General features: G+C 48.2%; 1 protein-coding gene and 1 pseudogene across 1 annotated transcript; one reads left to right on the top strand and one right to left on the bottom strand.

Annotated features, from left to right (window-relative positions):
* The first annotated feature begins 3,823 nt into the window (after positions 1-3,823).
* On the top strand, positions 3,824-4,274 carry LOC116813136 (oligosaccharyltransferase complex subunit OSTC). The gene is given in 2 exon segments (XM_058444472.1): positions 3,824-3,921; positions 3,923-4,274. Coding segments are annotated over 2 exon segments (447 nt in total). The 5' UTR covers positions 3,824-3,826.
* A 4,568-nt stretch (positions 4,275-8,842) lies between these two features.
* LOC116813799 (large ribosomal subunit protein uL11-like) lies at positions 8,843-9,744 on the bottom strand (annotated as a pseudogene).
* Positions 9,745-24,799: the final 15,055 nt, after the last annotated feature.

The raw sequence follows: 24,799 nt of genomic DNA, 5'->3' as shown, positions 1-24,799 counted from the left end.
CATACAAAAATTAGCCGGGCGTGGTGGTGCACACCTGTAATCCCAGCTACTCAGGAGGCTGAGGCAGGAGAATCGCTTGAACCTGGGAGGCGGAGGTTGCAGTGAGCTGAGATTGCTCTATTGCACTCCAGCCTGGGCAACAGGAGCAAGACACCGTGTCAAAAAAAAAAGAAAGCAAGAAAAGAAGGGAAGGGAAAGGAAGGGGAGGGGAGGGGAGGGGAGGGGGAAAAGGAAAGGGAGAGAAAAGAAAAATAACACAGCCGGGCACAGTGGCTCACACCTCTAATCCTAGCACTTTGGGAGGCCAAGGCAGGCTGATCACCTGAGGTCAGGAATTCGAGTCCAGCCTGAACAACATGGCGAAACCCCATCTCTACTAAAAATAGAAAAATTAACCGGGCGTAGTGGTGCATGCCTATAATTCCAGCTACTCGGGAGGCTGAAGCAGAATCACTTGAACCCAGGAGGCGGAGGTTGCAGTGAACCAAGATCACACCACTGCACTCCAGCTTGGGCAACAGAGCAAGACTCCATTAAAAAAGAAAGAAAGAAAAAGAAAAATAACACAAGGGTAGGCCGGGTGCGGTGGCTCACTCTGTATTCCCAGCACTTTGGGAGGCAGAGGCGGGTAGATCACGAGGTCAGGAGTTCAAGACTAAAAATACAAAAAAGTTAGCTGGGCATGGTCGTGGGCGCCTGTAATCCCAGCTACTTGGGAGGCTGAGACAGAGAATTGCTTGCACCCAGGAGGGAGAGGTTGCAATGAACCGAGATTGCGCCACTGCACTCCAGTCTGGGCAACAGAGAGAGACTCCGTCTCAAAAAAAATAAAGAAAGAAAGAAAAGAAAAATAACACAAGGGTAGAGCTTGCTGAGAATGGAGAGTCCCCTTCTCCATTCATTCATTTATTCTTTTTTATTTTATTTATTTATTTATTTATTTATTTATTTATTTATTTATTTATTTATTTATTTATTTATTTATTTTCTGAGACGGAGTCTTGCTCTTGTTGCCCAGGCTGAAGTGCAATGGTGCAATCTCGGCTCATTACAACCTCTGCCTCCCAGATTCAAGCGATTCTCCTGCCTCAGCCTCCCGAGTAGCTGGGATTACAGGCATGAGCCACCACGCCCGGTTAATTTTGTATTTTTAGTACAGACGGGGTTTCTCCAGGTTGGTCAGGCTAATCTCGAACTCCCAACCTCCAGCGATCCGCCTGCCTCAGCCTCCCAAAGTGTTGGGATTACAGGCGTGAGCCACCATGCCCAGCTTCTTGTCAGCTTTCTTAACTGGCCTGAGTACCACACTCTCAGAGTGGACAGGAGCCACAGTCTACCACCTGTTAGTGCACATCCAGCCCAGCAAACACAACATCTGGAATGAAGAAATCCGTCCATAACTATAATGATTATTGTGTTTTTCTGATCTTTATAAAAGTTATAAAGTACATTCCTTTTGCAGAAAATCTGGAAAACAGATAAAATACTAAAATACTAAAAAAGAATAGGCTGTCAGGCAAGGTGGCTTATGCCTGTAATCCCAGCACTTTGGGAGACTGAGGCAGGAGGATCACTTGAGCACCTAGAGTTCAAGACCAGCCTGGGAAATATAGTGAGACCTCATCTCTATGAAAAATAAAAATAAATTACCTGGGCATGGTGGTGCATGCCTGTAGTCCCAGCTATTCAGGAGGTTTAGGTGGGAGGATCACTTGAGCCCAGGAAGTCGAGGCTGCAGTGACCTGTCTCTTGCCACTGCACTCCAGCCTGGGTGACAGAGCAAGACCTTATCTCAAAAAAAAAAAAAAAAAAGAATAGGCCAAGCACAGTGGCTCAGGCCTATAATCCTGTACCTTGGGAGGCCAAGATGGGAGGATCACTTCAGGCCAGGAGTTTGAGACCAGCCTGGGCAACATAGCAAGACTCTCTGTCTCTACGAAAAATTTTAAAAATTAGCCAGATTTGGTGGTGCACGCCTGTAGCTACATGGGAAGCTGAGGTGGGAGGACCCCTTGAGCCCAGGAGTTTGAGGCTGCAGTGAGCAGCCTCTGCACCACTGCACTCCGGCCTGGGAGACACAGAAAGACCCTCCCTCTCTTTTTTTTTTTTTTTTGAGACAGAGTCTCACTGTGTCACCCAGGCTAGAGTGCAATGGTGCGATCTCAACTCACTGCAACCTCCGCCTCCCAGGTTCAAGCAATTCTCCTGCCTCAGCCTCCTGAGTAGTTGGGATTACAGGCGCCCACCACCACGCCTGGCTGATTTTTGTATTCTTAGTATTCACCCAGCTGACCCTGTCTCTTAAAAAAAAAACAAAAAGAAAACAAGAAGAAGAAGAAAAGAAAAAGGCTGGCGCGGTGGCTCACGCCTGTAATCCCAGCACTTTGGGAGGCCGAGGCAGGTGGATCACTTGAGGTCAGGAGGTCAAGACCAGCCTGACCAACATGGTGAAACACCGTCTCTACTAAAAATACAAAATTAGCCAGGTGTGTTGGTGCACGCCTGTAATCTCAACTACTTGGGAGGCTGAGGCAGGAGAATTGCTTGAACTCAGGAGGCAGAGGTTGCAGTGAGCCGAAATCACATCATTGCACTCCAGCCTGGGCAACAAGAGCGAAACTCCATTTCAAAAAAGTTAAAAAAAAAAAAAAGAAGAAAAAGACAGAATAGAGGAAAGGAGGCTGAAATCAGAAAGACTTATGTTTGAATCGAAGTTCAGTCCTTTTCTAGCTATGCAACCCTGAGAGAGGCACCTTTGTTCTCTGAACTTCAGGGTTTTCATCTGAGGAGTGGAACGGCTAATATCTATGGCATAGACAAGGCCATTGATACATGCAAGGATATGCCCAAGATCTCACATATCTATGGTCATATCTGGTTGTATCTATCTGACTCAAAGCCTGTGGCCTGAGTTTGAGACCCTGAAAGAGAAGAGGCAGCTGAGATGGGACCAGGTTCCAGAGTCTGGTGCAGTATGTATCTATTGCCTCCAGGACAACAGCCAGAAGAGACAGCCCTGTGGAGGGGACAGTGACTGTGGCCGTGGCCCCAAGCAGGATCCCCAATCCCCTCCATTAGCTGAGAGTGGGGTGGAGAAGGGGTCAAGGCCTAAGGAGTCTATGTGCATCCCAGCCTAGAATATTTGAGGCCTCTGCTAAGAGATCCAACCTCTCCCTTTCAGCCTCTCCCTAGCAACCTGGCCTGGCACCCTCTAGGAAGTGATCTCAGTTTAATAATTTAGCAGATGCAGACAAAGATAGCAGCTCCAAAAATAACCCAGTCAGGCCCCAGCCTCCACCTTCCCTTTCCTTAACAGACTCCCCTGCCCTCCCCTCAAGGTCTCTGGTTGCCCTACACACCTGTCAGTGTTCCCGCCTGCCAGTGAACACCTGATTCAATGCTTCCTCATTCTTCTCTTCCTCCTCACTCCTTTCTCTCCATTGTTATATCAAGAGCTTTTATATGGGTCGGGCACGGTGGCTCACGCCTGTAATCCCAGCACTTTGGGAGGCCGAGGCAGGTGGATCACCTGAGATCAGGAGTTCAAGATCAGCCTCGTCAAAGTGGTGAAACCCCATCTCTACTAAAAATACAAAAATTAGCCGGGCATGGTGGCACACGCCTGTAGTCCCAGCTACTTGGGAGGCTGAGGCAGGAGAATCTCTTGAACCTGGGAGGCAGAGATTGCAGTGAGCTGAGATTGCACCACAGCACTCCAGCCTGGATGAGAGTGAAACTCCGTCTCAATAATAATAATAAATAAATAAATAAATAAATAAATAAATAAATAAATAAAATAAAGAGGTTTTGCCTTGATGCAACCAACATGGAGATTTTGCACCATGTCCTGTTCTTAGCGCTCGAATGTCCTAACCTGCAGCTGAAGAAGCCGCCCTGGCTGCACGTGCCGTTGACCATGACTGTATGCTCTGGTGGTGGCGTCTTACTTCCTCATCACCGGAGGAATTATTTATGATGTTATTGTTGAACCTCCACATGTTGGCTCTGTGACTGAGGAACGTGGGCATCAGAGGCCAGTAGCTTTCTTTGCCTATAGAGTAAATGGACAATATATTATGGAAGGACTTGCATCCAGCTTCCTGTTTACAATGGGAGGTTTAGGTTTCATAATCCTGGACCAATCGAATGCACCAAATATCCCAAAACTCAATAGATTTCTTATTCTATTCATTGGATTCGTCTGTGTCCTATTGAGTTTTTTCATGGCTAGAGTATTCATGAGAATGAAACTGCCGAGCTATCTGATGGGTTAGAGTGCCTTTGAGAAGAAATCAGTGGATACTGGATTTTTTCTTGTCAATGAAGTTTTAAAGGCTGTACCAATCCTCTAATATGAAATGTGGAAAAGAATGAAGAGCAGCAATAAAAGACATATCTAGTGAAAAAACAGGAAGCGTATTGAAGCTTGGATTAGAATTTCTTCTTGGTATTAAAGAGAAGTTTATCACAGTATTTTTTTTTCCTGCTGACCTATTGCTGTACCAACGATGTTGAGTGGCATTTTCTTCTTAGTTTTTCAGTTCTTAAAGAAAATATACTCTATATCTCAACTATAATATCAAGTAAAGGGATTATTTTTTACAACCCCCTTAGCATTTTTTAGAGATGACATTTCCGATTTTCAGAAATTAACATAAAATCAAGAAGCAAGATTACATCAGCTGAGGACTCTGGACAGCTGATCAGCTTTATCTATGGTGCTTCGCTTTAACCAGAGTGTGCGATGGTAGATTATTTCAGAATTGTATGTAAGACTGTTTCCTGAACAATAAGATGTATGAAAGGAGCAGAAATAAATGCTTTTTCTAATTAAAAAAAAAAAAGCTGGGTGTGAGGGTGCACACCTGTAATCCCAGCTACTCTGGAGGCTGAGGCAGGAGAATCACTTGAACCCGGGAGGTGGAGGTTGCAGTGAGCCGAGATCGCACCACTGCACTCCAGCCTGGGCGACAGAGTGAGACTCTGTCTCAAACAAACAAACAAACAAACAAAAAGCTTTTATATCAATTAGGGCTTAGAGAAATCTTTCCACCGGGCGCGGTGGCTCACACCTGTAATACCAGCACTTTGGAGGCCGAGGCGGGCAGATCGCAAGGTCAGGAGTTTGAGACCAGCCTGACCAACACGGTGAAACCCTATCTTTACTAAAAATACAAAAATTAGCTGGGCGTGGTGGCGCTTGCCTGTAATCCCAGCTACTCGGGAGGCTGAGGCAGGAGAATCGCTTGAACCCGGAAGGCAGAGATTGTTGTGAACTGAGATCAAGACTGCGCCACTGCACTCCAGCCTGGGTGACAGAGCAAGACTCCATCTCAAAAAGAAAAGAAAAGAATAAAGAAATCTTTCCTAGAAGCCAGAAGACTTGGGCTTAATTCACTGTGTGGACCTGAGAAGTCCTTCACCTCTCTGAGTCTCTGTTCCTGCATTTGTAAAATGAGGCCTCTGGAAGCCAGGCGCAGTGGCTTATGCTTGTAATCTTAGCACTTTGGGAGGCTGAGGTAGGAAAATCACTTAAGCCCAGGAATCTGAGGCCAGCCTGGGTAACATAAGGAGACCCCGTCTCTACAGAAAAGTTTAAAAATTAGCTGGGCATGGTTGCACATGGCTGTAGCCCCAGCTACTCAGGAGGCTGAGGTGGGAGGATCGCTTGAGCCCAGGAGGTCGAGGCTGCAGTGATCCGAGACTGTGCCACTGCTCTCCAGCCTGGGCAACACAGTAAGACCCTGTTTCAAAAAATTTTTTTTTTAAATGAGGCCTCTGGATTCCTAAATATGACATGAACAAAATGTTGGTGTGGGTGCCAATTACTTGAATAGGGGACTGGATGTCTTCCTCAGGAAGGCACAATTGCAGTGTCAATGTCATCTCAGTCAACAGCACTACAATCCATCTATCCTGCTGCTCTATACAGGGAGCCCAGATTTCTCTGTGTTTGATTTCTTTTGTGAAGAAAGCTTTGCCCTAGTTATTATTCCTAGAATAAAAGGCTATGACTTGTGTTCACAGTGGCGGTAGCAGGTTCCACGTGCTTTTGATGCTTCATCACATTTTTGGTGTTACTTTTTTTTTTGCAGTTTTCATGGTTTTATTTAAACATGAATAAAGCATGCGTGCAAGTGAGCCGTCTATTCATTTTCTTTGCTGTGCAGTCTGGAATTGGGGTTGGAGACTCTGGGGGCTAGTTATGCTGCTCTTTCCACTCAGGTTTTGTGGTTCTTGGGGGAAGCATTGCGAGCAGTCTCAGCAGAGTAAGATTTGCTGCAGATCAGCAGAACTTGCAGCTCCTTGACATTGTGGACCAGGAACTTCCAGAACCCACAGGACAGCATGTGCCTGGTTTTCTTGTTCTGCCTATGCCCAATGCTGGGCATCAAGATTTGGCCCTTGAATCTTCCCTGTACCCCACTGCCAATAACGCTAGGTTTCTGTCAGTTACACTTAATTTTCACCTAACAGTCTGCTCCATCCATCAGACTGTTTATGATGCCACGTGAACTTCTTGGTCCTCATTTTGACGATCTTGGGCTTCCTGAGGGGTGTGACGGTGGCCATGATGCTGAGAAGATGGCTCCCACTTCTGTAGACAGCCCCGAGGAAGAGAAACTTACCACGTTTCTGATAAGTAGAAATTATACCTTCTCCCTTGAAGCATTACTCAAATCACCCCTCCTTTTTTTTTTTTTTTTTTTTTATTTGAGACAAAGCCTCACTCTGTCACCCAGGCTGGAGCGCAGTGGTGCGATCTCGGCTCACTGCAACCTCCACCTCCCCAGTTCAAGTGATTCTCTGCCTCAGCCTCCCGAGTAGCTAGGATTACAGGTGCCTGCCACCACGCCCGGCTAATTTTTGTATTTTTTTTTTTTTTTTAGGAGAGACGGGGTTTCACCCTGTTGGCCAGGCTGGTCTTGAACTCCGGACCTCAAGTGATCCACCCGCTTTGGCCTCCCAAAGTAATTACAGGCGTGAGCCACCGCGCCCAGCCAAATCACCCCACCTTTAGGGACTCAGTTTTCACACCTCTAAAATAGCCATATCTTGAAGGGCAAGTAGGGGCAACGTCAGTTCCATAAGGGCTGAGGTCACATCTGTTTTCATGCATTCATTCAATGTCATTAAGCACCTACTATGCACCAGCCACTGTGCAAGGTGCTAGAGGCACAGCAGTAAATACAAGAGGTGCAATGCAATCCCTGTTTCCACAAAGCTTACATATCAGAAATCAAAATAGTTAAATCCCAAGAAATGTACCATGAGGGAATAATAAAATACCTTCTAATATTTATGGCTGGGCACAGTGACTCACAGCTATAGTCCTAGCTACTCAGGAGTCTGAGGCAGGATTGCTTGAGCCCAGGAGTTTGAGGCTGCAGTGAGCTATGATTGCACCACTGTACTCCAACCTGGGTGACAGAGTGAGACCCTATCTCTAAACAAATAAATAAATATTTAAAAAATATTTAAGGCCAGGCATGGTGGCTCATGCCTATAATCTCAGCACTTGGGGAAGCTGAGGCAGGAGGATCGCTTGAAGCCAAGAGTTCAAGTTGCAACAAAGCAAGACCCCATGTCTGCAAAAATAAAAATAAAAACATTAGCCAGGCATGGTGGCATGTTCCTGTAGTCCCAGCTACTCAGGTGGCTGAGATGGGAGGATCACTTGAGCCCGGGATTTTGAGGCTGCAGTGAGCTATGATCGCACCACTCCACTCCAGCCTGGATGACAGAGACCCTGTCTCTAAAAAAAATTTGTTTACAGGCATGAGCCTGGCCTAACATTTTTTTTTTTTAATTAAAATATTTACTTAGTGCTTCCTCTGTGCCAGTACTGATCATATAGTGTACTATATTTTGCAGATGAGGAAACTGAAGGGCAGAGAGATGAATAGCTAAGGTCACATGGTCAAGGAGCAGTGGAAATAGGATTCAATACCCTGGTAGTGTGCCTCCAGAGTTCTTCCCTAGAAATCATGATCAAGGAATAAGCTAGTGACATGATAGAAAAGGGAGTCAGGGAGGTATTAAATGTTCTCCTTTAGTGACATTTAAGCCGAGACCTGAAAGATGAGCAGGAACCAGGCATGTGGAATTGGGGAGTGAGATTTCCCAGCAGCAGAAATAGGAAGTGCAAAGGCCCTGAGGCAGAAAAATCAGTGTGTGCAGTGCCTGGTGGGCCAGCAGGAAAGTGAGGAGGACTAAGATAGAGACACAGCTTGGGCCTGAAGGCCAGGGTGAGGATTTCAGATTTTACTCTAATTGCAGGGGAAGCCTTTAAATGGTTTAAGTTGGGGATCAACATGATCTGATTTGTTTTTAAAAGATCATGCTGTTTGCTGTGTAAAATGAATGGACTAAAAGGGAGGAAGAAGGGTATGAAGGAGACCAGTTAGCAGATTACTGCCATAATCCCAGCTGAGAGGGGATGGTGCCAGGCGTGCTGGCAATGGCTGGGTTGGGGGATGGGTTTGAGTTTTATTTGGAGGTGAACAAAAGGACTTATACATGGATTAGTGTGGGGATGAGAGAATGCCCTCTGGCTTTGTGGATGAAGCAGAAGGGTGGATTAGGGTACCCTTGTCTGAAATGGGGAAAACCAAGAAACAGCAGATCTGGCTGAGAAATCAAGGTCAAGAATTTTTGGGCCTGGGAGCAGTGGCTCACACCTGTAATCCTCATACTTTGGGAGGCCAAGGCAGGAGGATTGCTTGAGCCCAGGAGTTCCAGACTAGCCTGGGCAACAGAGTGAGACCCTATCTCTACAAAAATAATTTTTTTTCACCAGTTGTCAAATGATCCTTTATTAAAATATTTTCCTTTGTGCTTCTTAACTGGCTGGGCATTCCACAGCACCACTGTTGATGTCATCTATGATGTCATGAGGGTGGCGGCCATCAACATTACAGCCCACAGAGTGGGCAGTCCCCCAGATCTCTTTAATGGTTCCAGAGAACTCTCTGGCTAAAGATTGGTGCTGCAGGCCGGGTGCGGTGGCTCACGCCTGTAATCCCAGCACTTTGGGAGGCCGAGGTGGGTGGATCACGAGTTCAGGAGATCAAGACCATCCTGGCTAACACGGTGAAACCCCATCTCTACTAAAAATATAAAAAATTAGCCGGGCGTGGTGGCGGGCGCCTGTAGTCCCAGCTACTCGGGAGGCCGAGCAGGAGAATGGGGTGAACCCAGGAGTCAGAGCTTGCAGTGAGCGGGAGATCATGCCACTGCACTCCAGCCTGGGCGACAGAGCGAGACTCCGTCTCAAAAAAAAAAAAAAAACAAAAAAACAAAAAAAGATTGGTGCTGCATCTGTCGAGCAATGTTGAAGATCTCATCAAACGTGATACTCCCACTGTGTTGAATGTTTTTCTGTTTCTTTCTGCCTCTTGGTGGTTCCTCGAGGGCTTTGATGATCGGGGCAGAGGCAGAAGTCACCGCCTCAATCTGGGCCTGTCTGTTCTAACTGGTCAGTTTCACTGTAATCCTCAGGCCCTTCCAGTCACCCGTTGCCTTGGCAATGTCATCACCAACCTTTTTTGGAGACAGACCCAGGGGGCCGATCTTGGGGGCCAGCACAGAAGTGGCACCAACTTCACCCCTGGTGCACCTCAGGTATATGACTTTGATCTCGTTGGGGTCAAACTTCGGCGGCGCTGGGGAGGCGGCTGGTGTCGGATGAACCCGGATTCTGGACGACCAAAGAAAGTTGCACCTTGGCCTCCTCTGAGCTGAAAGGAGAATTTTTTTTTTTTTTTTTGAGACGAAGTCTCGCTTTGCTGCCCAGGCTGGGATGCAGTGGCGAAATCTTGGCTCCCTGCAACCTCTGCCTCCTGGGTTCAAGTGATTCCGCTTCAGCCTCCTGAGCACCTGGGATTATAGGTGCACGCTGCCATGCCCAGCTAATTTTTGTATTTTTGTAGAGACAGGGTTTCACCATGTTGGCCAGGCTGGTCTAGAACTCCGGATCTCAAGTAACCTGCCTGCCTTGGCCTCCCAAAGTGCTGGGATTACAGGCGTGAGCCACTGTGCCCGGCCTCTACAAATTTTTTTTTTTTTTTTTTTGAGAGGGAGAATGGCGTGATCTCAGCTCACTGCAACCTTTGCCTCCCTGGTTCAAGTGATTATCCTGCCTCAGCCTCCCCGAGTAGCTGGGATTACAGGAGCGTGCCACCATGCTGGGCTAATTTTTTGTATTTTTAGTAGAAACAGGGCTTCACAATGTTAGCCAGGCTAGTCTCGAACTCTTGACCTCAGGTGATCCACTGCCTCGGCCTCCCAAAGTGCTGGGGTTACACGCATGAATCACCGTGCCTAGCCAAAAGAAATTTTTTTTTTTAATTAGCTGGGTGTGGTGGCACGCTCCTGTAGTCCCAGCTACTAGGGAGGCGGAGGGAGGAGGATTGCTTGAGCCTGGGAGGTTGGGACTGCAGTGGGCTATGATGGTGCCACTGCATTTCAGCAGGGTGACAGAGCAAGACCCCCTTCTCCAAAAAAAAAATAATAATAATAATAAAAGAAGTTGAAATGAAAAAGAAAGCATGAGAGCCTGGCTCTCCAGCAAGTTCATTCCTGCCACAAGCCTTTATTAAGCGCTTACTGTGTGCAGACACTGCTCCAAGTGCTGGGGATGTAGCAGTGATGAAGACAGGCAAGACCCCTGCCCTCTGAGCACTCTGAAGCCAGGGCAAGAGAGGAAGGCCATAGAGTCTACACAAATAAGGTCATATGTGCTATGAAGGAAGTGAACAGTGAAGTGTAGGGAATAACCAAGGAAACCTACAGTAGAAAGGGAAGTCAAGGATGATGGAGTAGGCAGCTGTGGCTTTTGCCTTCCAAGCATCCATTTGTCCTACTTTTGGTAACAGTGACTTTATATTTTGTGGAGAACCATCTCTCCTACATGCTCAGTGCATTTTTTTTTTTTTTTTTTTGAGACAGAGTTTTGCTCTTGTTGCCCAGGCTGGAGTACACAATCTCGGCTCACCTCAATCTCCACCTCCTAGATTCAAGCGATTCTCCTGCCTCAGCCTCCCGAGCTGAGGGGTTACAGGCACCTGCCACCACACCCAGCTACTTTTTGTATTTTTAGTAGAGATGGGGTTTCACCATATTGGCCAGGCTGGTCTTGAACTCCTAACCTCAAGTGATCTGCCCTCTCTGCCTCCCAAGTGCTGGGATTACAGGCGTGAGCCATCGGACCCGGCTGAAGGGTCTTGTTCATATCTGGTTCTGTAACATTTCTGGGCCTTGGCCAAACTCTAGGGGCTGTCACAGGTTAAGAGAGCCCAACAATGATGGAGACTGGATTTCGCAACAGCCAGGTAGAATGAGGGTTCTAAGTGCGTTTTTCAAAATAGCCTGTTTCTTGCCTACCTAAGTGTGTGCACCAGTACTCACCCCCACTACACCTGCTTCTGCCTTTTTTCTCCCTTCTGTCTCTTCTGACTAGGTCTCTGTCTCCATCTCCCTCTCTTTCCCAGATTCTGCCTGCCCTGCCCCCAGTCCCCTCCCCTCCTGAGACCCCAGGCTCTCAGGCTGGCTTCCAGCCCCCTACAGCAGGCTCTAGTTCCAAGGAAAAGAGGCTTTTTGCTGTGAGCACACCAGATACCAGGACCTCCCCTTCTTCTCCCTCCATCCCTTCCATCCTCCTCCTCCCATTTCTGAGGACATAGCAGCCACCCCCACCCACCCCTGCCCCCAGACATGCTGGGGGGAGGAACAGCAGGGCGCAGGCTGTGGTCGAATGTGGGGCTGCCTTTCCCTTCTGCAGAAGGCCAGAGTTCAGCTGGCTCGTGTATATTTTCCTTTTTTCTACCATTCATATTCCTCTGGGATGGCTTATGTGTCGTTGAGCTCCTGTGCTGCAGCTCTGCTTGGCAGAGTCCTGGAGACCCGCAGGACCAGCCTAGAAGAGTAGGTCAAACTCAAGGTCACTCAGACCAAGGCTGAGCTAGACCAGGCTCTGAGCTCCGAGACTCCCTCCTATTCCCCAACCTGAGCCCCAAGGGCTAAACCTGGCAATGACTCTCCTTCCCCACTTGGTAGGGAACCCTGCTCAGACCAACCTGAGATACTCCATGCTCTTCCTGGCCCTGACCTATGGCTTCTGACCTTCACAGTTCCCCTTCATCCCTGTAGACTTGGGGTTCCTGAGATCAGACCAATGTTTCCCTGCCCCCTCAGACAGGGAGCCTCTGAGGCCTGGATTCCACAGAGGGGGGCCTGAAGGCAAGGCTGGGGTTCCCTCCTCAGATTCGGGGCTCCTTGGGGACAGGTCTGGGTCTGCCCATCCCCGGTCCATGGCACCAGCTCCCTTGATGTCTCCTCACAGGGTTCTGCCCACAGTGAGAAAAGACTTCCTTAGGGGAGGTAGCACAAGCTTAGGACAGAGGGAGGGGCACTCCCACAGCACCTCCTCCCCATCCCATGCCAGCTCTGCAGACAGTCCTCCCTTCCCTCACTTTCCCTATGATTTAGGCAAGAATTGGACAGGATGGAAAGAAGCCCAGGATGTGGGGAGACAGGTCTGGGTTGAGTTACTTCTTCACTCAGAGCCTCAGTTTGCTTATTCATAAAATGGGAAGAATCCTCTCTTCAGATGGCCTTCTCTTGTGTGTCTGCTTTTACCTATTGCTGCCAGGGATGGAAGGCGGCTAGTACCTCACCCTGCACCACCTTGTCTGACCAACAACTACTTTCTAGTGCCTCCTCAAATTGAGAAGCACTCCTGGAATCCCTCCCCTGGGACCCCACGGGCCCTGGATTACCTTCCGCTGCAGCATTAAACTGTTGCCTCTTATGTTGTGTTGGCATCTCTGGGCCTATTCTGTGTCCTCACACACTGTGGGCTCCCCAAGGTCACCCGCTGAGTTCTGTTCTCTCAGTGCTTGGCCCAGGGCTAGGCACAGAGTAGGGGCTCAGGGAGACCTCTTGGGCTCCCTACCTCGATTACTGCCCCCTCCCCATCCCCACTCCCACCCCACCCTGCCTCACCATACCTGCCAGGGACTTTGTGTCTCCACTGCTGCTGACTCTCCCAACCCCAGTGTCCTCCTGTGTCTAATTTGGGAGGTCCTGGGCAGGACCCTGCACCATCACCCCATGACCTCTGGCAAACCCCACCCACTCCCCTCTACCCTTGAATTTCATTCATTTCCTTCTGCCACAAACGTAGGGGGTGGTGCTAAATTGTTACACTGGTGGCCTCCAATGAACCAGGCCTCCATGGATCCATGGTCTTGTATGGTCCCCTCCCACGTTGACGCTGGGCTTGGCTGTAGGACTTGTTTGGCAATGGGACACCAAGAAGCATGAAGCAAGCAGAGGCTTGATAAGCATGTGAACACTGGGGCTTGTCCTCTTGGAAGCCAGCTGCCACGCTAAAACACGGTCGGCTAGACTCCTGAATGATGAGAGGCCATGGAGGAAGACAAGCCATTTTGGGCGATCCAGTCCCAGCTAAGCTCCCAGCCACATGCATCAGCCAGGCGGAACCAGAACTGCCCTGCTGAGCCCCAGCCAAACCACAGAATTTTTAGAAATAATATATAATTGTTGTTTTATGCCACTAAGTTTTGGGGATAGTTTGTTTCTCAGCAATAAGTAACTGAAACAAGGGATACCCTAAGTCCCCTCTTCCCTTACCCTCTACATCCAGTCCTGTGGGATCCGCCTCTGGAATATTTCATGGATCTGACCACTTCTCACCATGTCCCCAGGTGCCATCATCTCTCATCTGGACTCCCCGCGCGAGCATTGCTTTCCTGCAATCACCATACAGCAACCAGGGCCACTCCCTGGCTCAACACCCTCCAGTCAGTTCCCATATCCCTTAGATTAAAAGAAGTCCCGGCCAGGCGTGGTGGCTCACGCCTGTAATCCCAGCACTTTGGGAGGCCGAGGCGGGCAGATCACGAGGTCAGGAGTTTGAGACCAGCCTGACCAACATGGTGAAACTCCTACTCCACTAAAAATACAAAAATTAGCCGGGCATGGTGGTGCGCACCTATAATCCCAGCTACTCAGGAGGCTGAGGCAAGAGAATCGCTTGAACCCAGGAGGTGGAGGTTGCAGTGAGCCGAGATCGCACCACTGCACTCCAGCCTGGGCAACAGAGCGAGACTCTGTCTCAAAAAAAAAGATTAAAAGAAGTCCCTCTCCCCCTTGCTCACTGCACTCAGACAACACTGGCTTCCTTCCTGTTCCTCTAACGTGCTGAACTTATCCCAACCTCAGGGCCTTTGCACCAGCTGTTCACCCTGCCTGGAACACTCTTCCTCTCAGTCTTTCCATCTAGGTCTTTCCGCTCTCAGCATAAATGTCTCCTCCTCAGGAATGCTATCTATAGAAGGGGAAACTGAAGCTCGGAGAAGTGAGGTCATTTCCCAAGTTCACGTAGTTAGGAAAAGGCTGGACCAGGATTCCATCCCTGTTCTGTTTGACCCTCCCTCCAGGGCACTTTCTCCCACATCGATGGTTTGGGAGGCAAAGCTGGTGGTCATGGGCTCCTGAGAAAGGGGAAGAATTGGAGGGGCCTCCTTCACTTACCCCCTCCATAAACACTCCCAGCCAGAGCCTTTGGGCTCTGCCCTGGGCTGGGTGCTGGGGACTCAGGGATGAATCAGAACAGACCTTGCCCTCTGGGAGCTTCAGTCTGAAGGCAGGAAAGGCAGCAGGGGAGGTCAAGATCACTCAGGGACCCAGGTGGCCTTGACTTAGCATAGGGGACAGCCTTCTAGCTGGGGGCTCTCTAGGAAGGCTTCCAAGAGACAATGGCTCTTGGAAGTGACATTGGCTGGGGTGGGCAGAAAGTGGGGGTGGTGTTCAGTGGCCAGAGCTGCAGTGCTCTCTCTGAGTGACCAGGAGCCTCAGCTCAGCCATGTGTAGCCTTGCGTGTGTGTGTGTGTGTGTGTGTGTAACAGTGAGGGAGTAGTACGGTGGGGGATGAGGGTGCAGCCAAGAGAAGGGCTGAATGAATAAATGCATTTCACTGATGTAGAAACTAAACCCCAGAGAGTCTGAGTCACTTGTCCAGGCTCACAAAGCACCAAGCAGTAAAGGCAGGATCTGAACCCAGGTTTAACCTGACACCACACAGAGCCAGGTGAGGAAGCAGAGTTCCATATTCACCAAGGCCCACCCCTTACTTACCATGTGACCTCAACTAAGCTCATTCCCCTCTCACACCTCATTTTCTCATTGGCAAATTGAGGGGGTTGGGTGAAGCTTCTTTTGGCACAAAGACTCTGGAAAATACTTTTACTAGGGACTTGGAACCAGCCAGCAGACCCTGCCTCAACCTGGCACAAGATAGGATTCCTCAGCCTGCAGCTCCCTCTAGGCCCAGCCAATGGGGTGCAGCACTGGCTCAAGCCAGAGAACCCCAGGAATCCCTGGGGCCTCCCGTCTAACAGTGCAGCCTGGGGTTCCAGGGGGCTCCCCCTGCACCTCTCTCCACAGCTCCCACACAGTACAGAGCCCTGTTCGCTTGCCCCTCACCCCCCCTCACCGCGACCCCCACCCCACCAGCGTAACAGTTTTTTGTTTTTTGTTTTTTGATACGGAGTCTCTCACTCTTGTCGCCCAGGCTGGAGTGCAATGGTGCGATCTCGGCTCACCGCAACCTCCACCTCCCAGGTTCAAGCGATTCTCCTGCCTCAGCCTCCCGAGTAGCTGGGATTACAGGCATGAGCCACCATGCCTGGCTAATTTTGTATTTGTAGTAGAGATGGGGTTTCTCCATGTTGGTTAGGCTGGTCTCGAACTCGTGACCTCAGGTGATCCGCCCACCTCGGCCTCCCAATGTGCTAGGATTACAGGCATGAGCCACCGTGCCCGGCCTCCAAGGGCCCAGTTTCTGGGGGGCCCAGAGGAGCCACTGCAAAGAGCTCAGGCTCTGAACCAGAATGAACTTGGGCTCAGCTCTAGCCTCTGCCACTTACTAGCTTGTGGGCAAGTGGTTTAAATCTCTGAGCCTCTGTTTTCTTAGCTGTGAAACGGGAGTTTGGGATCCATTCACTGAGTTGTTGTGAGGGTTTTTTTTTTTTTTTGGCTCGGGGGACAGGTTTTGCTCTGTCACCCAGGCTGGAGTGCAATGGCATGATCACTGCTCACTGCAACCTTGACGTCCCAGGCTCAAGTGATCCTCCTGCCTCAGCCTCCTGAGTAGCTGGGACCACGGGCATGCATCACCATGGTCTCAGCTAATTTTTTTTTTCCTTTTTTTTTTTCCTTTTTTTTTTTTTTTTTTGGCAGAGACAAGGTCTTGCTGTTTCCCAGCCTGGTCTGAACTCCTGAGCTCAAGCGATCCTCCTGTCTTGGCCACCCAAAGTGCTGGGATTGCAGGTGTGAGCCACCCTGCTGGCCTTATTATGGGGATTAAATGGATTAAGGCACATAATAAACCCAACACGTTATAGGCAGTCATGGTCAACACCAGTAATTTGCTCGGCTTATTCTCAGAGGCAGTGGTCTTGCCTCTGAGAGTCCCAGCCCCAGAATGGCAGGGCAGGGAGCCAGAGGGTGGGGTGTGGAGGTGAGGAAAGGGGTTAATATAAAATAGCTAACATCTGTTTAGCACTTACCATGTGCTGGTCTCTGTTGTAATCACCACATGAAGCTATCACCCACACTTTACAGATGGTGTGTCTGAGGCACAGAGGAGTTCAATAACTTGGCCAAAGGAACACACAGCAGGTACGTGTATGAGCTGGGGCATGAGTTCAGATCCTGTGGCTCCAGAACTCACACTCTAAACCACTGTGTTATCTTACCTCATGTTAAACCCATTTTTGGGGCCGGGCGCGGTGGCTCCCGCTTGTAATCCCAGCACTTTGGGAGGCCGAGGCAGGCGGATCACGAGGGCAGCAGATCGAGACCACGGTGAAACCCTGTCTCTACTAAAAATACAAAAAAAAAAATTAGCCGGGCGTGGTGGCGGGCGCCTGTAGTCCCAGCTACTCAGAGAGGCTGAGGCAGGAGAATGGCGGGAACCCGGGAGGCGGAGCTTGCAGTGAGCCGAGATCACGCCACTGCACTCCAGCCTGGGAGACAGAGCAAGACTCCGTCTCAAAAAAAAAAAAAAAACCAAAACCATTTTTGGATGAGAAATGCTGAGGTCCAGGCCCGGCGGGGTGGCTCACACCTATAATCCCAGCACTTTAGAAGGCCGAGGTGGGCGGATCACCTGAGGTCAGGAATTTGAGACCAGCCCGGTCACATGGTGAAACCCCGTCTCTACTAAAAATACAAAAATTAGATGCACGTGGTGGCCTGTGCCTGTAAACCCAGCTACTCCAGAGGCTGAGGCAGGAGAATCGCTTGAACCCAGGAGGCAGAGGTTGCAGTGAGCCAAGATCGCAGCATTGCACTCCAGCCTGGGCAACAGAGCGAGACTCCGTTTCAAAAAAAAAAAAAAAAGGAAATGCTGAGGTCCAAAGAGGCTAAGTTCACACCGCAGCTGAGCATCTAGTTTTCCAAGTCAGAACCTGTGACCCTGAAGTTCTGGCAATTTCCACTGTTGTGTGCTGTCCTCTAGTGCCCTTATGGGAGAAGCACACCAGAGGCAAGCAGCAGATACACAGGGAAGGAAGGGAAGCAGGCTCACTGAAGCTGGCTCCACACACTACTGCCCACATCCCCCTGACCCACGGCTCCTCCGCAGCCCCAGCGCCATACATGTTGCAGCTCCTAAACAGCACTCCGAAATGGCATACATGGATACGATGGTGATATGTCTGGGCTATCTTACAGATCCTCAAATTCAACAGGTCTAATACTACGTTTGCATTCTCACACCCCAGATTGTCCTCCCCAGTCATCTCCATTCATCCAGTAACACAGCCAGAAGCCCAGCCGTCATCCTTGATACCTCCCTCCTCCCACCAAGCTGTCACCACCAGCCCAGGAGCCTAAATGGTGGCTGAGGAGGGTGATCAGAAAAGTAAAAATTGAACAGAGTGGGGCAACCATGGGGAAAGCAGGGGATTGGGACAATGGACCCAGGTCAAGGCCAAAAGGAAAAACTGAGCTCAAGAGGCTGATGACAGAGGCAATTGTCCACGCTGCTTAGAAAGAAACCCAGGCACGCTGGGTGCGGTGGCTCACGCCTGTATTCCCAGCACTTTGGGAGGCCGAGGCGGGCGGATCACGAGGTCAGGAGATCGAGACCATCCTGGCTAACACGAGGAAACCCCGTTTCTACTAAAAATACAAAAAATTAGCCAAGCGTGGCAACACACGCCTGTAGTCCCAGCTACTAGGGAGGCTGAGGTAGGAGAATCACTTGAACTTGGGAGGCGGAGGTTGCAGTGAGCCAAGATCACGCCACTCCACTCTAGCCTGGGAGACAGAGCGAGATTCCGTCTCAAAAAAAGAGAAACCCAGACACAGCTGTAAGGGCTTGGAGGAGGGCACAGTAAGGAACACTGTATAGGGAGTGAGAAAGACGGGGTTCCCACCCAGCTTTACTACTCATTAGAAGTGTGGCCTTGAGCAAATGGTCTAACCTTGATGGCCTCAGTTTCCCCACTTGTAAAAATGAATATGACGATGCTGACCTCATAGGGCTGTAATAAGGATCAAATAAAAAATGTGTTTGTTTTGTAAAGTGTAAAGGAAAGTGCACAGGAGAGGCAGGTTGTGACCTGGAAAACTCACCCCAGTAGACCTCTCTCTCCTTTGCCGGCTGAATGATGGACCTGTAAGGTACTCTGTTTTGCTTCAAAAAGTGTCATTTTTTGTGTGTGTTTGTTTGTTTTGTAGGGAGGGGGGTTGTTTTGTTATTTTTTGTTTATTTATTTTTATTTACTTATTTATTTTGAGACAGATTTTCGCTCTTGTCGTCCAGGTTGGAGTGCAGTGGCGCAATCTCAGCCCACTGCAACCTCCGCCACCTGGGTTCAAGCGATTCTCCTGCCTCAGCCTCCCAAGTAGCTGGGATTACAGGCATGAGCCACCACGCCTGGCTAATTTTTTTGTATTTTTACCAGAGACAGGGTTTCACCATGTCAGTCAGGCTGGTCTTGAACTCCCGGCCTCAGGTGATCCACCCACCTTGGCCTCCCAAAGTGTTGGGATTACAGGGTGAGCCACTGCGCCTGGCTTGTTTTATTATTTATTTATTTTAAAAAATTTATTTATTTACTTAAATTGACTAATAAAAATTTATTTACTTAAATTGATTAACAAAATTATTACTATTTTATTATTGTTTGGTTTTTAATTGTGGGAAAATACTTCTACATAAAATCTGCCATTTAAACTATTTTAAAGTATAAATTCACTGGCATTAATTACATTCACAGTGTTGTGCAACCATCACAACTATCTATTTCCAAAACCTTTTTTTTTATCACTCCAGAGACTCTGTACCCATTAAGCAGTAACTCCCCATTCCCCTTTCTCTCCAGCCCCTGATAACGGCTAACCTTTCTGTCTCTATTAATTTGACTATTCTAGATATTTCATGTAAGTGAGAATCATACAATATTTGTCATTTGTGTCTGGCTTATTTCACTTAGCATAATGTCTTCAAGGTTCATCCCTGTTGTTGCATGTGTCAGAACTTCATTGTTTTTATGACTGAATGATATTCCCTTGTACGTATATATCACATTTTGTTTATCCATTCATCTGTTGGGTTGTTTCTACCTTTTGGCTATTGTGAATAATGCTGCAATGAACACTGGCATACAAGTGTCTGTTTGAAGCCCTGTTTTGATTATTTTGTGTATGTATCTAGAGCTTCATTGATTTTTTTTGGTTTTATTTTTTGAGACAGAGTTTTGCTCTTGTCACCTAGGCTGGAGTGCAATGGCGTGTTCTCGGCTCATTGCAACCTCCGCCTGCCAGGTTCAAGCGTTTCTCCTGCCTCAGCCTACTGAGTAGCTGTGATTACAGGCGCCTGCCACCATGCCCGGCTAATTTTTGTATTTTTATTATTATTATTATTATTTTTTTTTTTTTTTTTTGAGACGGAGTCTCGCTCTGTCACCCAGGCTGGAGTGCAGTGGCGCAATCTCGGCTCACTGCAAGCTCCGCCTCCCGGGTTCACGCCATTCTTCTGCCTCAGCCTCTCGGAGTAGCTGGGACTACAGGTGCCCACCACCACACCCGGCTAATTTTTTTGTATTTTTAGTAGAGACGAGGTTTCACTGTAGTCTTGATCTCCTGACCTTGTGATCCACCCACCTTGGCCTCCCAAAGTGCTGGGATTACAAGCATGAGCCACCGCGCCCGGCTAATTTTTGTATTTTTAGTAGAGACAGGGTTTCACCATGTTGGCCAGGCTGGTCTCGAACTCCTGATCTCAGGTGATCTGCCAGCCTCGGCCTTCCAAAGTGCTAGGATTACAGGCACCCACTACCACGCCTGGCTAATTTTGTATTTTCAGTAGAGACAGGGTTTCACCATGTTGGCCAGGCTGGTCTCTAACTTCTAATCTCAAGTGATCCACCTGCCTTGGCCTCCCAAATTGCTGGGATTACAGGCATGAGCTGCTGTGCCTGGCCCAAGAGTGTCATTGATTTTTGACAGAGTTTTCGAATACGCACTGTATCAATGGGAAGGACCCTTGGGAACAGGGCCCAGTATCTTCGAGTGAAGGAGGGAGACAAGCAGAGAAAGGGGAGGTTTCAGTGTGGCTATAATTAGAATAACAGCTACCTTGTGCCTATTGCAAAACTCTTCACAAAACACTCACCAGAAAGCGTAGCCAGAGGTTCAGAGATCATATTTATTCATTTCCTTCCTTTCTTCCTTCCTTCCTTCCTTCCTTCCTTCCTTCCTTTCTTCCTTCCTTTTCTTCCTTTATTCTTTCTAGGCAAGGAAAGTAGCTCTGAGCTGCTTCAGTCATCATATTCTTATTAATCTACAGCATTTTAGGTACCACAGAATTAGAATTTTGTAGAGCAGTTCTGCACTTCTACAACTAAAGTTCTGGAAAAAGCAAAACTATGGAAACAGAAGAAAGATCAGTAGTTGTTAAGGGCTGGAGTTGAGGGGAGGAACTGACCACAGAGGGGTTCAGGGGAATTTCTGGGGGGTGATGGAACTGATCTATATCTTGATTGCTGTGGCGGTTGTGCCACTGTATGCATTTTTCAAAACTCACAGAACTGTACACTAAAAAGGGTGAATTTTACTATAGGTAAATTATACCTTAATTTAAAAAAAGAATGAATAAATAAATGGTGAGAAAACTAAATAATACTTAATACTCCCAGCTACTCGGGAGGCTGAGGTGGAAGGATTCCTTGAACCCAGGAGGCGGAGGCTACTATGAGCCAAGATCACATCGCTGCACTTCAGCCTGGGTGACAAAGTGAGACCCTGTCTCAAACAACAGCAACAACAACAACAACAACAACAAAAACTAAATAAGAACCTAGGCCGGGCGCAGTGGCTCACGCCTGTAATCCTAGCACTTTGGGAGGTCGACATGGGTGGATCATTGAGGTCAAGAGATTGAGACCATCCTGGCCAACATGGTGAAACCCTGTCTCTACTAAAAATACAAAAATTAGCTGGGCATGGTGGTGCACACCTGCAGTCACAGCTACTTGGGAGGGTGAGGCAGAACTGCTTGAACCTGGGAGGCAGAGGTTGTAGTGAGCCGAGATCATGCCACTGCACTCCAGCCTGGTGACAAAGCGAGACTCCATCTCAAAAAAATAAAATAAAATAAAATAAGACCCTAGACTCTCATGTGTTTGCATATCTTGAGAACTTTGCAAGTGACACTAACTCTAATTATTTAGCATTAGAGCATAAACTTCTATTTTTTTCAATCATTCATTATAAAATGAAAGCCCCTGAATCCATTATTCAACACAAAAACCAGAACCTTGCTAAAAATTAGTCTACCTACGGGATTCTCTCCCACAGGTAGATTTAACAGGAGGATCCCTGCATCCTCCCCCAGGAAATTGTGTGTGTGTGTGTGCGTGCACGTGCGTGTGTGTTCCAGGCTGGAGGGCAGGGCAGTGGTGTTAATATGGCTCACTGCAGCCTTGACCTCCTGGGCTCAAGCAATCCTCCTACCACAGCCTCCCAAGTAGCTGGGACCACAGATGGATGCCCAGCCTTTTTTTTTTTTTTCCTGTAGAGACAGGTCTTTCTATGTTGCCCAGGCTGGTCTTGAAGTCCTGGGCTCAACCAAACCTCCCAAATCCTTGGCTTCCCAAAGTGCTGGGATTATAGGCATGAGCCACCATGCCTAGCCCCCCAGGTATTCATTATTCTGAACTTTGTGTTTCTCATTCCCTTGCTCTTTTCTTTCTTTTCTTTTTTAAGATAGGGTCTTGCTATGTTGCCCAGGCTGCTCTCGAACTCCTTGGCTCAAGAGATTCTCTTGCCTCAGCCTCCCAAATAGCTGGGATTACAGGCCCAGGCCATTGCACCCAACCCCTTGCTCTTTTCTTAGTCTTTTTTCACATAAAAATTAGGCTGAAGCACTTGAATTTGCCATTACTTTTAGATCAAAACGGGTCAAATAACAGTAAATTCATATGGTTCAACCAAATATGCTTAGATGTAGTAGTTCTAGTTATTTTTGAATCATATATAAAGGATGTCATTCCATATGTAGTCTTCTGAGATTTGCCTTTTTTCAATTCAATATTATATTACCATGATCCAGCCATGTTGCTATTTTTCATTCATTTTCTACTGCTCTATAATTAATTCCTTTGCATGAATATCCCACATTTCTCTCCCCTGTCAGTAGCATTTCCGTGTTTTCGGTTTGGGGCTACCACAAACAATGTTTTAACTAACATTCTTGTATACGTTCTCTCCTGGTGCATTGTACAAGAGCTTATTGTGGCTGTACCATAGGAATGGACTTGCTAGGTTTAGAGTACACAGATGTTCAACTGCACAAGATGTGACTGTGAAGTGAGGATGTGACTCATTCTCTGAGCTCCAAATAAGAATACAATGTGCACTTTCCTCAGGAGGGAATGTGGACAATACGTGGTGGGGGGCGCTGGGGTGGAGGGTCTCTGGTGGAAATTGAACACCTATGCCTAATGCATCCCAGTGATATCTTCCTGTTGCATCCATGATCTCTTTTAATCCTCCCAGTTGAAGAGAGGTACTACTGTCTCCAGAGATTAGGTTTAGAGAAGGAAAGTGCCTTGCCAAAAGTCAGTTTGTGCCAACTGCCTGAGCAAACAATGTCCCCTCTCTAAGCTTCAGTTTCCTCTTACTGTAAAATGGATATGATAATACCTGACCCACTTCACAGATTAACGGCTTGGGCATGCATGGCTCCTGGAGATGCTCCCTAAAAGTCACTTGTTTGTTTATTTATTTATTTGAGACAGAGTCTCGCTCTGTTGCCCAGGCTGGAGTGCAATGGCGTGATCTCGGCCCACTGCAACCTCTGCCTCCCAGGTTCAAGCCATTCTTCTGCCTCAGGCTCCCAAGTAGCTGGGATTACAGGCACCCGCCACCACGCCCGGCTAATTTTTTGTATTTTTAGTAGAGACTGGGTTTCACTATGTTGGCCAGGTTGGTCTTGAACTCCTGACCTCAGGTGATCTGCCTGCCTCGGCCTCCCAAAGTGCTGGGATTACAGGCATGAGCCACCACGCCCGGCCAAGTCACTTGTTTATTAATGCTATTGTTAAGTTATTGAGTTGTTATTAATATTAAGGGGAACAGCAACCCAGGATAGTCTGAGCCTTGCCTTCTTGACATTCAATGGTGTTGCCTCTTGCAGAGACCTTTTTTGGATGTAGTGACCATGGCCCATTTTGGCCACCACTTCTGATCCTGGCTGTATCTTTTTCTTTTTTTCTTTTTTTTTTTTTGCTGTTCATAAGTTTATTGTCGTCTATATCTGAAAAATCATCATAGAAAATTGTTTGGTTTAGCTCTCAGCAGCCCGCTCCTGAGCGCTGAGGAAGCTTGCCTTCTTTTGAGCTACCCGATCCTTCTTCTGAGCAAGGGACTTTTTGGGACAGTTCCACCTCTGCTTTTTAACTTCTTTCTTGGGCTTCCTTTCATAGACTGGATTCTCTCGTACAGCAGCATGAGCTTTCTTACACATCTCCTCCATGTCTGGAGTTATGCTGTTCTTTATGTATTGAGAGAACTGTTTCTTGTAAGCATCTTCATCTTCTTCCATGAAGTAGCGCATGTAATCTGCAACATTCTGGCCCATGATGTGCTTCCGGTGTACTTCTGCATTAAATTCCTTGCTTTCAGAATCCTAACCAGGGAATCGTTTTATCTTTCAGAGCTGCATATCCTAGCCCCCTCCTCTACTCTACTCCGGGCCCCAGAGCTGAGGTTCCTGTCTTTACCTGCAGATTTCTCTGAACAAAAGAAAAGGTAAACTGATCAGCGGCCCAGGCTCCCAGTTCTGCCCCAGGGCAAAGGAGAAATTGGGGCCCGGGGCCTCATTCAGTGGAAAATATTTGTTGAGCACCTAGTATTTGCCAGGACCTGTGCTGAGCACCAGGAACACAGGGGAACAAGACCAAACCCTGTAAAGGTAAGAGGCTAAAGGAGGAGACAGAAGACAAGAAAACGACAGTGTGCGGAGTACAGGGCCTGTTCTAACCAACAGAAAAACAGACTTAGGGTCAGGGAAAGCTTCCCAGAAGAGAGCTTCCCTTTGAGTTGGAGCTTTATGGCCGGGCAGGAGCTCCACAGGTGCTCAGAGACTGACAGGACCACCAGCCTGTTGAACAGAAGAAGAGACTGAGCCCCAGCGCCTCTCGACCCCTCCCCGCCACACCTCACCTACCCGGACTAGGCCGAAAGGGCCGGGCACCCG

The sequence above is a fragment of the Hylobates moloch genome, unplaced genomic scaffold, assembly GCF_009828535.3.
Source record: "Hylobates moloch isolate HMO894 unplaced genomic scaffold, HMol_V3 SCAFFOLD_9, whole genome shotgun sequence".
In the NCBI taxonomy this organism is placed as follows: Eukaryota; Metazoa; Chordata; class Mammalia; order Primates; family Hylobatidae; genus Hylobates; species Hylobates moloch.
The sequence above is the reverse complement of the archived record's forward strand: the minus strand, read 5'-3'. Positions and strand labels throughout refer to the sequence as shown.